The 12718-nt window shown below is 41.6% G+C and overlaps 1 protein-coding gene across 2 annotated transcripts in view; it reads right to left on the bottom strand.

The window, feature by feature from the left end:
- ATP2C2 (ATPase secretory pathway Ca2+ transporting 2) overlaps positions 1-12718 on the bottom strand; it is a 28984-nt gene that overhangs the window by 5026 nt on the left and 11240 nt on the right. For both annotated transcript variants that reach the window (XM_074881329.1, XM_074881330.1), the window contains exons 7-18: positions 11440-11548; positions 11211-11360; positions 11049-11117; positions 9910-9985; positions 9598-9664; positions 8224-8348; positions 6143-6240; positions 5314-5415; positions 4413-4502; positions 2873-2974; positions 2140-2296; positions 574-744 (exon numbers count right to left, since the gene is read on the bottom strand). In XM_074881329.1, the coding sequence (XP_074737430.1) occupies positions 574-744; positions 2140-2296; positions 2873-2974; positions 4413-4502; positions 5314-5415; positions 6143-6240; positions 8224-8348; positions 9598-9664; positions 9910-9985; positions 11049-11117; positions 11211-11360; positions 11440-11548 (1316 nt within the window). The remainder of the gene's footprint in view (positions 1-573; positions 745-2139; positions 2297-2872; positions 2975-4412; positions 4503-5313; positions 5416-6142; positions 6241-8223; positions 8349-9597; positions 9665-9909; positions 9986-11048; positions 11118-11210; positions 11361-11439; positions 11549-12718) is intronic.

The following is a 12718-nucleotide window of genomic DNA, read 5'->3' as shown; positions in this document are numbered from 1 at the left end:
GGAAAAAGCCAACTATTTCCTGACTGACAGAATAGGGGCAGCCATTAAAGAATTTCCTGGGAAATATATCTGAACCTAGGGCATCTGACAGGGCGCACAGCTCCCTGGCTCTGAGCTGGGCTGCTCACCCTGTCCCTACTCAACTGGAGTTACAGAAGCAATACAATACCCAGAACTGGAGCTGATACTGAATCTGTCGCTCTCTTCTCTCCTGCTTGCTCTGTGTAATTCTAACAGCAAACTGCAAAAATGGGAAACGCAGAGACACTCACACTCCAAACATGAGTGGATTCTATAATCCCAGCAATGCCATCTGTCTCATTTAAGGGTCTTACGCTGAGATTTTGCCATTTCTGGTGTTAAAAGAGTGGAATTAATTTACTGGAATTTGGCCCATAGTTCACAGCTACTCTATTACTGCACTTAATATGATTTGTTTAAATGGAAAAGCAAGAACTCAGTGGCATTTAAAACCTCTATTGCATGCACAAAGTTGATTATTAAGTGATTGTAACATTTGACTGATCTGACAGACATAATATAGACCCACAGAAAAGAAGTTAAGTTTGCTACCTATAGCCACAGCAGTTTCCAGGGCATCTCCAGTTATCATCTTTACTGATACACCAGACTCAAAAAGGACTTGAACAGCTTCTCTCACTCCAGCCCTCGGGGGATCAATTATTCCCACCAGACCTAAAAATGTGAGTTTGCCAAGTTCTGGACCTGAAGCCAAAGCAAGAACTAGAAACAAAGGCAGGGGAAAAAGAAGACAAGACAAAATTAATAATAATGTGTTTCCATACATTAAAATGAACATTTAGATGAGATATTAAATTTCCAGTTTTCCCACAGAAAAAGTCATTAAAACCAGATTTTTAGTCATTATATTCACATCTTATATAAATACAAAAATTTGGTCCACTCAAATAACACCAGTTTATCTGAATCAGAGCATTTCTGTTTCACATGTTTCTCTTGGGATTTATTTCTCTTTAATTTAAAGCTGTCTACCAAGTCTCCCCTAAATGCAGATGGATTAAATTGGGACAGTGCAGTTTTAGACCAGACACTATTAAACTACTATGTTAAGCAATAGCACTCCTGTAAAAACATAAACATTTTTCTTTTAATCTAAAAATGTGAAATGTAAATTCAGTTAAACCAGTGAAACTTCCATCTTATAAACACCAAGGCTCTGAACATTTTGTTTCTGTTCTTGGTGCCTAACCATATCATTCAGTCGTTCTTAAATCACTCAAGGATATTTTGCTAGGGGTTCATGTCAGTGTTGCTTTGATGATTGAATCACAAACTTGCAGCAGCTGCCTGAGCTAATCGCTCTTCTTCAGAGTGGTAATTTGCCATTCACAATGGCAGATGATTCAGATACTGTAAAGCAAGCTCCGTACATGAGTTACTAACCGCAAGACACAGGGCTGGAGAATATGTATGTTAACTACACCATCTTCCAGACCCGGCTGCCAAGACTTGTTCATCTACTTACAACCTGGGAACATGCACAGGAGATGGTGTCTTTGTTATTGTGTGAAAGTCTAAGACATTTCTGAAAGGATGTTTCTAGTGATGAAGGAAATGACACGTGTATAAAAACTTCTGTGGGCTGTGCACTGACATGCAGTCAGGATCAAAAGGAGATCATTAGATTTGGTCCTAATAAAGAATTGAACCAAACTTCAAATAAAAATCTTGGTTCCCAAATCCGTGTTTTGGACCCCTTTCAAAGTTGCTTTTTGTTGCTCTTGAAACAGCTTCTCCAAAAGCAAAACTTGGCAGAGCAGTGCTTAGATCGGGTTCAGCACAAAGCTTTCCAGTGCAACATTCAGACCGTATCCCAGGCAATCACAACGCTCCATGGAAGAAAAACATTCACCATTTCCAGTGCTTATTTTCAGCTCCTTCCAATCTCATTAATTTAAACACAACAGAAAAAAGATCAGTGAAAAGCAAGCAGCCAGCAGACCTAAGACATGGCCCTTGGCAAACTCTGGCATTATGAAGAGGTCATGCAAGTGATGCTAGGGACTGAGCTTCTGTCCATCCTAACCAAAACAGAGCAGGAAGGTATTAGGGCACGATAACCTGTAAGCTTAAGGGACACAGACAGTAATGACTGACCTCGTAGACCTGAGGAGCCCATTCGTTTTTCTTCCTGCTGGTAGAAGGCTCTTTGCTGGGGTGTAAGTGATAATGAGATGCCACCACTGTTATAAAGAGTGCAATATTGAATAACTTCTTCAAATGCTCCTTTCATGAAGTAAATATCTTCCTGGTCCTTTAAAGTAAGGAGATAATATACTTTATCAAGAAGAAGAGCACATTTTGAAAATACTGATAACACATAAGGCTTTACACCCTAGGTAATAAAGAGCTTTTGTTTGCTCTTTTACCTATTTTGTAAAATGTGCTGGTGCATGTATTATTTATAGGATGTGATATTTTTGCTCTAGCCATTTTCATGTTCAGCCACCACTGACAGAATGGTAATGAAAAGGTTGGTGAGTTTTTAAATCGGAGTACAATGTCAGCCAAAATCAGCTCCTTAACCCGATAAGGGAAAAATGGCCAACATTTTCCTCCAAACATCGTATCTTTCTTCCCCTGTCAGTTATCTCTGAAAAGCTTTTGTTTTCCTGCTTAAACCACTATGTAAAAAGTATTATCTTCTGCCATTCAAACACAGCTTTACAAGCTAAAATTACACCCAAGTTGGGAATTTTGAGGTTTGCAGTTTTCTCCTGATATAGTTAACTTCTGAAAACATTATTTGCTAAAGAGATACCATTTCATGCCCATTGTTGAGGTGCACAATTAGAAACACGACACCGGCCAACACCACTGTTTGCTTTACCTGAGTTTTCAGCGTGCATTTCACAGCCATCCACTTCTGCTCAGAGCTAAATGGAATTTCCTTCTTTCTTACATAAATATCTTTTATGTCAGCTAGTTGCATCTAAAGTAAGGTAAGACAAAAAGAACACTGTAATGCTGAATAATGCCAAAGCTTGTATATATTTTCTATATTACAAGCGCTGACTGTTGATCATGTACTTCCAGGCAGTCATATACCATAGAGCTCAAGAGAAAGCATGGGGAGAGTAAAGTCATATTTCAAACCTATCTTCTTCTTTTGGTGCCTGATATGGTATAAATTACACTAGAGTTTGAAGCTTGACTTTTGCAAGAGCTGGGGAGCTGCACTGCTGTCTTGGTTGGGCTTTGGGTCGAAGGAAGATCAAGTCCTTTCCCTAAACCTACGGCAAAGTAATGGGCAGAGCAGATTTCTTTCAGCCCAAGCTCAGGCTCCTCCACTTTGGTTATTTCCCATCCACCCTCCTTGGAAGAAAAAGGAAAATTTCAAATAACTGAATGGTCAATCATGGATGTGGTTTCAAATTATTTCCTGATGAATTAAACTCAAAAAACAATTCACCACAAGATGACCATTCAGCTATGAAGTACAACAGTCCACATCAATGCACTCCTGCTTTAGCAGCATGTGTGGGTGCTCTAGGTGAAGTGGTAGTGATCAGAAATAGCTTCCAGTCTCTCTCTCCCCCAGCTCCCACCAAACTAAAAAATAATTTAAAAAAAAAAAATAGAAGAGACAACCTCCCTTGTATTCTGCTATTGCTTGGCTACTGAATGGCAGAGCAGAAGGAAGATTTTAATTTAGCATTTAGGGAAATAAAATGTCATAGCTTAAAAAAAAAAATAATCATGGTTTCACTGTTAGAGTTACAAGCTTTAAAAATAAGAGGTAAGAACAGATGTTTGCAGGTGCATCATTTCCTCAGGCATCTTCTGTGCTTTCCAGTCCACCCGAGGTCTGTGGACCACAGGCTGTGTAATGCTGATTAGATGATACCTTGAGGTGTTGTACAGCCCTCTGCATATTTTTTCATGAATGCAATATTCATGAAAAAATATTGTTTTACATAATCAAGGCTAGAAAAAAGTAAAAGCTAGCAGATGACCCAAATTGAGGATGACCCTCTGCCATGCTTCCTAGTATGGTTTGTTCTTGATCATTTTTCACTCTCCTGTCTTACTCCTGAACCCTTAATTGACATGTGCAGAAAATAGAAAAAAGGTGGTCCAGTCTGAGCCTGAAAGAAATCCATTATGCAGCATAATTGCAGAGATTAACCAAGCAAAACAATTATTACTGTTAGCACAGAAGCTCAGGGAAGGTGTTTGTCTGTGACAAAGAGGTTTATATGGGAGAGGTGTACATCTGTGACCTTGGGGAGAAAAGACAAGGAAAGACTAAAACCAGTCTGGGGACTTTAAAGAAGCCTGATCACTGCTGTAAGAACTAACAATTCCAGCTCTTTTTTTTTTTTTTTTTTTTTTAATTTCTGGAAAATTTTAAATCTTAACAATCTTACCTTCATTGCAAGGGCAATGAGAGCTCCTTCTGTGGGCTGTCCCATTACACTATTTTTTCTGATAATGGCATTATTGACTACACAGCCAGCCTAGAGAAAGAGACATATTTACATGGGGTTTTTTTTTCATAAATAATTAATAGTTTTTTCATCTCTTTAAATGAAATAATGAAAGATTGGAGAATGAAAACAGCCACATCCCAAAAGATGTTCTATTCCCCATAGCAGCATCTCTTGAGATCAGTTCTTGTGCTTTCTAAACCCACTTAATCCATAGGATACACCAGTATTTTGGTAAAATATGTTTTGGGTAAATTAACATCAAGCAAAGCATAATATATGTCTAACAAGCTTGATAAATCACAAAAATGAAATCTTAGTCCCTCCTACTATTGTTTCTAATGTGCAGTATAGATAAAATAAGACCTAATCTCCATTTGAGATTCCAGCTCAGATCATTTCACTACCCAAACAATCTGCTTTAGCCTACAGTTGAATGTGCAAGATTTTATTTAATGCTAACACAAAACCCAGAGACCATCACAGTACATTATAAATTGACTGTGTAGATAAAGTCTAAAATCTGTTCCCATTAAAAACCTGAACATGGTAAAATTAATCGGTTTCTCCTCTGCCAGAACTGTATTTTTATCCAAAATGTCATTGACACTTTAAGCTGATGACTCTGGTCTCTCCTTACAAGTCTCATGATTACTACCTTTCAGCCATCAGCTTCAGGTATTATATCACAATTACTCAGAGCCTTTCCATGAGAATGCTCTAGCAAGACAGTTCAAAATAGTTACAAAAGTGGCTTTTTTTCACACTTATTACACAAAGTGATCTGTGCAAATGAAAACTGAATGTAAATAGGACAAGCTGGCTCATAGTTTAGACTTACCTCCACTAGTTTCCCAGCTGAGACGTTGGAAAATTCTTTAAGAATCTCCTTTGATGGCAGAAGATAAACGTTTCCTTCTCCATTGTAGCCCACCCCGCTGACCTGAGGAAGGGGGAGACAGAAAGAGCAAATTTCTCAGTGGCAGGCAGGACTATACTACATCTGTGTATGTTGGGGTCCAGATGAGCAAATTTTTGATTTTGAAGGCATGCTGGGATTCTTCTCTCCAGCTCAAAGCAATGCTTATAGGAAAGGCTGCAGGTAGTGAACGTATAATATTACAATAGCTCATATAGAAACAAAAAGAATCAGCTTGTCTTACACAGAACCTGTTTGCCATGATTTCAGAAGTCTCTTGCAGCCCTTTGGTAGCAGTGGGTTCACTGGTTTTGTTCAAGCCCTGCCCTACTGATGACTGGCCTATCTCTCCACTGCCTTACATTTTGCATGCCTACATTTTTCACCCACTTTGCACACAGGTAAATGAACAAAGCAGAAGGATCAAGTCACTCATATAATAAATATTTCTACAGAAGATGGACCCACAAGGGCCAGTGGCAGGTTTCAATATTTACAATTGCAGAGAACTGCAGATCATGTCAATGAACATCTTTGTTTATTGTATCTGAGCAGCTTTTGTACACTCAGCCCCACCTCTGACTGTCTCCAGCATTGCAAAAGTCCCTTCTCTTTAATGGAATTGGTAATGTGCAAGAAACTGCTTGTTCTGGGACCGATTCAACATCCCTCATTTGGGCCTAATTGAACTAAAAGCAAATCAGCCCCACTGAACTTGAACAGGAAAGTCCGTATTACACCTCAGCCATACCTCTGCCTGGAACCCATCCGAGGTCACAAGCCGAGTCACTGTCATCTCGTTGGCTGTCAGAGTGCCTGTCTTATCTGAGCAGATGACATTGCAGCAACCTGATGCAGGAAAGTTTTTAATCAGAACTAATAAATAATGCAACTGAACAGCAAGATTCAGGGCTCCAGAAGAGGGAGAACATGTTTTCCCAATGTTACTCAAACTGCACCAGTGAGAAAAGGGAGAAAATACCAAGAAATGGATGAGTTTCCTAATAGGGTGTTGAAAGGATCTGAGCACACATCAGGGTATGATGCACGTAATTTGGATATGAGATGTGGTAGGAGACATCTGAAGAGGGCTATGTTGTCTTGAGCATCATATGGTGGGCAGAGAAGGCACTGATCTCCAGGGAGTCGATCAATGCTGCCGAGCTGCAATATCACACAGCAAAACAGCTGTTCTATTCTGAAAAGACATATCAAATTCCCACTCTGCCACATGCTTCCTCAGATGGGCCATTTAACCCTTGCTTATCTAAATCAGGAATAACAGCCCTTCCCTGCCTCACCAAGGGACTGTGAGGGTAGATGTGTTAAAGACTGTTACCGAAAAATACTTTAAAATCTACAGGTAGGAGCAGAAGCTGCCCCACTCGTGCTCTGCTTTGTGACAATCCTGCTTCAGTAAAGCACATTTCTTCCAGGGCCCATTTACACCACAATACAGCAAAGGAGTGAATTAGCAGAGTCACCACATTCAGGCTAGTTTCCACTCCCAAGAAGGGGAAAAATGAATTTAATGCAAAAAAAGAATCAGAGTCCAGCTCCCTTCTAAGTCTGACTATCTTCCCTGGCTCTGGAGATGATCACACTGCTTAGGCACAGACCCCAGGAGCACGATGACCATCAGGTAAATGCTTGGAGAGAATAAAGCAGATTGGGCTGCAATTAAAGTAACTGCAGTTTTGAAGGATTAGCACAGACCAAAGCTATCACCTCCAATATTTCATTTTTAGTTACTATTAAAGAATCAGATAAAGAAGAAGGGTTATTTTTTCAGAAGTTAACAGACACGGCACAATTAATGTGTGGGAGAGTACAGTTTTCGCTGTGCTTCGACTATCTTGCAGTGTACCCGGGCATCTGGCAGTTACACCTATTTGGGTGCAGCCCTACCAGAATGACATTCTTCATGAGATAAGGCTGTTTCAGATGTCCTGGGTCAGGGTAGATACAATAAAAGAAGGGTGATAAGATTCCTTAACTGCAGAACAAACAAGGGCAATTCGAACAATAGCACCATTTCCAGGGAAGACAGATTTTAGCTGAAGGATCCGGTTGTGGAGTAGATATTTGTGACTGCATGGGCCAGGCTTGGCATTTAGTGTACTTTTTAATGAGTGGTACTAAATATACAACATATCTTCTCCTTCTTATAACTGCCACACTGACCAAGGTCAGAGTAGAAAAACCTGGAATACAGTGACCTGGGAATAAGGGCCAATTTGAAGGTAAGGGGAGGTGGAAGAATAATTTCATTACAGATCATTCCACCCTGCAGTTGTGAGGATGGGCTGGAAGCCTTCTCAGGGTCTGCTCTGTCCCTGTTTTCCATGACTCTTTGGATATCAGGCAGATGGCCACACAGGCTGCAGAAGGATAAGTGGTTTTATTTATGCCACCAGGCTCTGCTTAAGGGGCTGCAAAGTTTTTTAGCCAGCCACTGAAGAAGTGGACAGGATGGACCTGCAGGATGATTCCACAGAGTGGGGAGGAATTGGAAACGAAGTCTTTCAACCCCAGCAGGACATGCATGCCTGCAGAGGGGCTCTGCTCCCCATGGGTCAATGCCATGGCTTGGGTTGCACCATTCCTAGCACCTGTCTGTGTTATTATCACTAAAATAAGGGAAAAGGGTGAGAAACACAGGGTAGAAAAAGTACTGAAGTCTGAGTGGGTTGCTCTAGTGCAGTAAGCATATTCCATTTTTACTTTTTTTCTCTAATCAGACCAAGGCTTACTTGGCCAGCCCATTGCTATTCGGTTCAGATTTTGAAGCCTGGCTGATGACCAAGCTGTGTGACCCCTTTTCGGCCTTACCTAAGGTTTCTACTATGGGCAGCTTCTTCACAATCACCCTTTTCTTGGCCATCCGGAGAACGCCCAGCACCAGCGTGACGGTGACCACGATGGGAAGGCCCTCTGGGATGGCAGCCACCGCCAGGCTGGGGACAGCAGAGACACAACAGCTTCAACACAGGGGCCAAACTACAGGTACTGACCAAAACGTGTCAAAGGGATTTCCATGGGGTGAGTTTTCCTGCTTATATGTGCGTATCTGAATTAGAGAGTTTAGTGTTAAACACTGGGACTCCTCGTACACTGTAAATACAAAAGCAGGATATTTATCCAACCCTTCAACCTTTCTCTGGATGATTTAGACAGAACTATTACTTTTCTTCTTTACATTGCCAAAGAGCATTAATTTCTGGCTAAGCAGGGATTTAGGGGTTAGATTTAATTTCATATATTTAACTTTCTGAGGATGGAAGTTGAATATTCCTTGGCATCACAACTCACATGTTAGCTACTGGCTCCTGGCCACACGCAGCCCCTCATCTCTTCTCTTACATGTGGGTACAAACTATGGTGGGACAGAATCAGCTCCCCAGATGTCCCCATGCTGCATACATGAAGCAACAGCAAAATCTGAAACACTTGATGTGCTAGAAAAATCCAGACACAGTCTGTATCTGTCCCTTAGTTATTCCTTGGGTAACTCTGAACACTTCTAGGTATGTACAAAAAGTAATCAAGGAGGACTATTGAAACCATGGGCTGCTCTCCAAAACTCAGGCTTAACCACTTTTCTTTGCCACCACATCCCCCCAGGAGACAGGAAGGTGGGCACTGAGCCACCTTGGCTTCTCTTTTATCTCCTCAACTGTGGTTTTATTCTTAGGTCCATAGAAAACTTTTTTCTTTTTTTAAAGGATTGATTTTAGAGCCATGACAACACCAAACAACAGACTTTATGGGTACTACTGAAAATACATGCTTTATGATGTTTGATTAAGAGGCTGTGCATACTTTTTATGTCACATAAACTGTGCATTCCTATCTTTAGACGTAAATCCAGTAAGAACAACAAAGATTAATATTTGCTGTTGCTACACTCCCACTAAATTCATAGTACAGATAGGAAAGGACATTCACAGCAGGATGAGGTAGAAATGCCAGGGAAGACTTTCAAAATACCAATTTGCAAAATTAAATAAACCCTCAAATTTTTTTTTTTTTTTACCTAAACTCTGTTGTAAAGCTCATATTAATTTCACCAGTACAAGATCAGTAGATATTTATGAAGGGTCTTACTTAAGCTCTCTTTTGTGAAATGTCCGTTGTTTTGAACAGGGAATTCCCTGTGACAGGTTTCATTAGAAATCAAAGAGAAAGGTGCTCTCCAGTCCTCACCTAACTCCAATTGTGAACATGCTGAGGAGATGCTTCCCTTGTAACCAGCCAATGAGCATTATTAAACCTGGTGGGAGAAAACCATCTGATTAAAAAACTTCAAGAAATTAATAAACCTCTAACCTGCTTTAGCTGTTGCTGGAGAACTGAGTATGCAATGAGGCCCCCAGGTCTCTCATTCAGAGATGTCTCTGCTTGAATCCCCAAAGTCCAGGTAAGCCACATCAACAAGTACTTTTGGAAAAAGTGGCCCTGGAGCACAGAGGGCTTTCGCAGCTGACCATGCAAGTATAGGCATTGCGTCCAACTCACCAATTATGCCAAAGGAGAAAAGAGTGAGTTGCTTCCCCAGTCTGTCCATGCTTTTCTGGAGAGGTGTTTTGGGAGTCTGGAAACATTAGAGAATAGCTGGTTTTCTTTGCTTGTTGTATGAGATGAGATGATGGTCAGCCCAGAATGACTGACTCACACAGCCTGCAGTGGTCCCTACAGCTGCCTGCTCTACCCTAGTGCTTACCCACCCCAAACCCTCAGTGGGGTCTGCTGGGCACAGACTGTCCTGCAGGGAAAGAGTCTCTGCCTCAATGCACTCAAGACAGGCAAAATAGTGGGGGAAGAGATGAATTACATTTGCTTACAGCTGGGGAGCCAAGGTAGGGACAGACCAAGGGCTAAATCTGGAAAGAACCTTAGTGATTGACTCCAGGACTGGATAATGTGTATGCAGAGCCTCTGGGACAGGGATAAAAAGCCTGAACCTCCATCCTTCATGGTCTCTGCTCTCTAATCCAGACCAGGGTCATTGTCTGTGACCTGGCAGACCTGAGCAGACCCTTCTCCTCCACTGAACCAGCTCAGAGCAACCCCGAGCTGACACATAGGATGGACCCTGGGAGGTGGTAGGGTTTGGGAAGTCTGAGTTTCAGGCCAAGGAAGGTACCAGACTTGAGCTCCTATTCTGCAGCAGCACTTTTAAGCACTGCAGAGCATCACAGACCTGCATTAGCACTGCAGATGCATCACAACATCTCACATAGTGGCTGCTTCTGCTCTCCTGTGATTTCTTGCATTAATGGATCAAGAGTTAACTGGTTTACAGAGCCTCATCTGTGTTAGTTCAGAGATCTGGCCCATGAAATTTTTGCATGTGTAGAAGCAAAAAATTTATAGACCTAGTCGAAGGTGTGTGTGTGAAATAAAAAAAGAAGAAACCATGAGGTTTAGGTGACTACAAGGTTAGATATAAGCTAAATATCACAAGTCTGGATTTAGAAGCCTAAATCCTGTTTATAGCCTTCTTTTTTGGATATAACACTTTGGCATCCCTCAGTCACACAAATATGTTGTAGCAGAAACAGAAATGAACCCAGTGCATTAGCTCTTGGGACCACTCCTGCTCACAAACTTTCACCCAGGACATCCACCATTTCCACAGACATAGACTGCTTTACCTCTTCAGCTTGCATCATTTTGAACACCTCTCCAAACTGTGAATTTTCACCTGTCCCAATAACTACACCCTGAAAGAAAAAGAAAAAAGAGAGACAGAGATTAAAAAGTCTAGAGATTCTGTAACCAATGTCAAGGAAAAGACCAAAGATGAGAGGACTCACTTTTCCCTTCCCATACCGCACCAGGGTCCCCATGAAAACAACATTGCTCAGCGTCGTTATGTCCCCGGCTTCCAGTAATACACTGTCAGTCTTGTTGCAAGGCTCAGCTTCTCCAGTAAAACTGGATTCGTCCACCAGCAGATCGGTAACCTAATTAAAAAGATATATTTCTGGCACTGTTAAGACAAGAAATTTCCAAACAGGCTCTCATATTTATAGCTGTATTTACCTCTATCAGCCTGAGGTCTGCAGGAACCCTGTCACCAACAGACAGATATATGATATCTCCAGGCACAAGCTCTCGCGCTAGAAGATGCTGCAGTTTTCCTTCCCTTAGGCTACACGAGACAAATGGAAAAAGAAGAAAGGAAAGCAGGCTGTGAGGTTTTTATTCCTCCTGCAGGCCTGGGAATGTGACTGGCAAGAAAGCAAGAGTCCTGACCAAAAGAGCTTCCAATGTGAATAAGAACATAAAATCTTCATAACAATGAGGAGAAATGATTATGTTCACCTTGGGCTCAGTTTTAATTCATAAACAGATGGGCAGGCTATGGAAGACTTACATTTCATCAATAAGTGACTTAAACAGTACTTATACAGTAGATAGGAGTGACAAGGTGTGCTTCCCCATGACTCACTCTTTAAATAATGAAATCCAGATTCTTTAACCTAAAAAGAAGCATTTTAAAGCTAGAATTACCACTGGCATTTCACTATTGCATTAAAAGTACATCCTTTCAAGTGGTTAGATGCTTATGGTGTCATATCATAAACAAATAAAGAACGAACAGTCGCATTTGTAAGATCCAAACCTGGGTGAACTTTGGACCAGAAGAACACCCCACACTTCTTTTGCAGTGCAAGGTTTCTCTGAGCCTCACAGCTTATTTACGTTGGCCGTGACAAAGCTGATTTGCAAAGACATAAATAGGAAAAGTGTTTCCTGTAATCTAAAGCACTGGTACTAAACATCAAAGCAGTCAGGGAAGCGGGATCTGATACACCCTACAGCTGCTCCACAGGCGATGCTGTGACTGCACTCATACGTGGCCAATCTGCGCCAAAATGCCTGGTGTGTCCGTGCCCGACACGTACGGACAGCCACGGGCAGGCGTGGGTGAGGAAACCTAGCCCACATGCACCTCCAATCATAAGCCATTTTGTGCCAATTTCCCGGGGACAAAACTACCCTAAAGCCAAAAAAATACGCAAGTGAGGTTTTCCCTGCACAGGGAGTCAGCAACATAAAAGAGGCTGCAGGGACCCTTCTGCAGGGTGCAGAGCAGGACATTTCTGTGACCCTTCTGTCTCTCAGCATTTATTCAATTCCTCTGGGTGCCTACTTTAAAATTCAGAGTTATTTCATCCCCTTTCATCATGCCTTATAGCTGCACCCACGCATGGTGCCAGCTCTCTGGACAGCGGGTTCTCATTACGTGCATGACAACCAGAAGTAATTTTCTTCAGCCGTCAGTTCTGCCGTCATAACCCAAACCCTGCTAAAACCC

Source organism: Strix uralensis, chromosome 12, assembly GCF_047716275.1.
Source record: "Strix uralensis isolate ZFMK-TIS-50842 chromosome 12, bStrUra1, whole genome shotgun sequence".
NCBI classification, from domain to species: domain Eukaryota; kingdom Metazoa; phylum Chordata; class Aves; order Strigiformes; family Strigidae; genus Strix; species Strix uralensis.
Note: the sequence above shows the minus strand (reverse complement) of the source record. Positions and strands in the feature narration are given on the sequence as shown.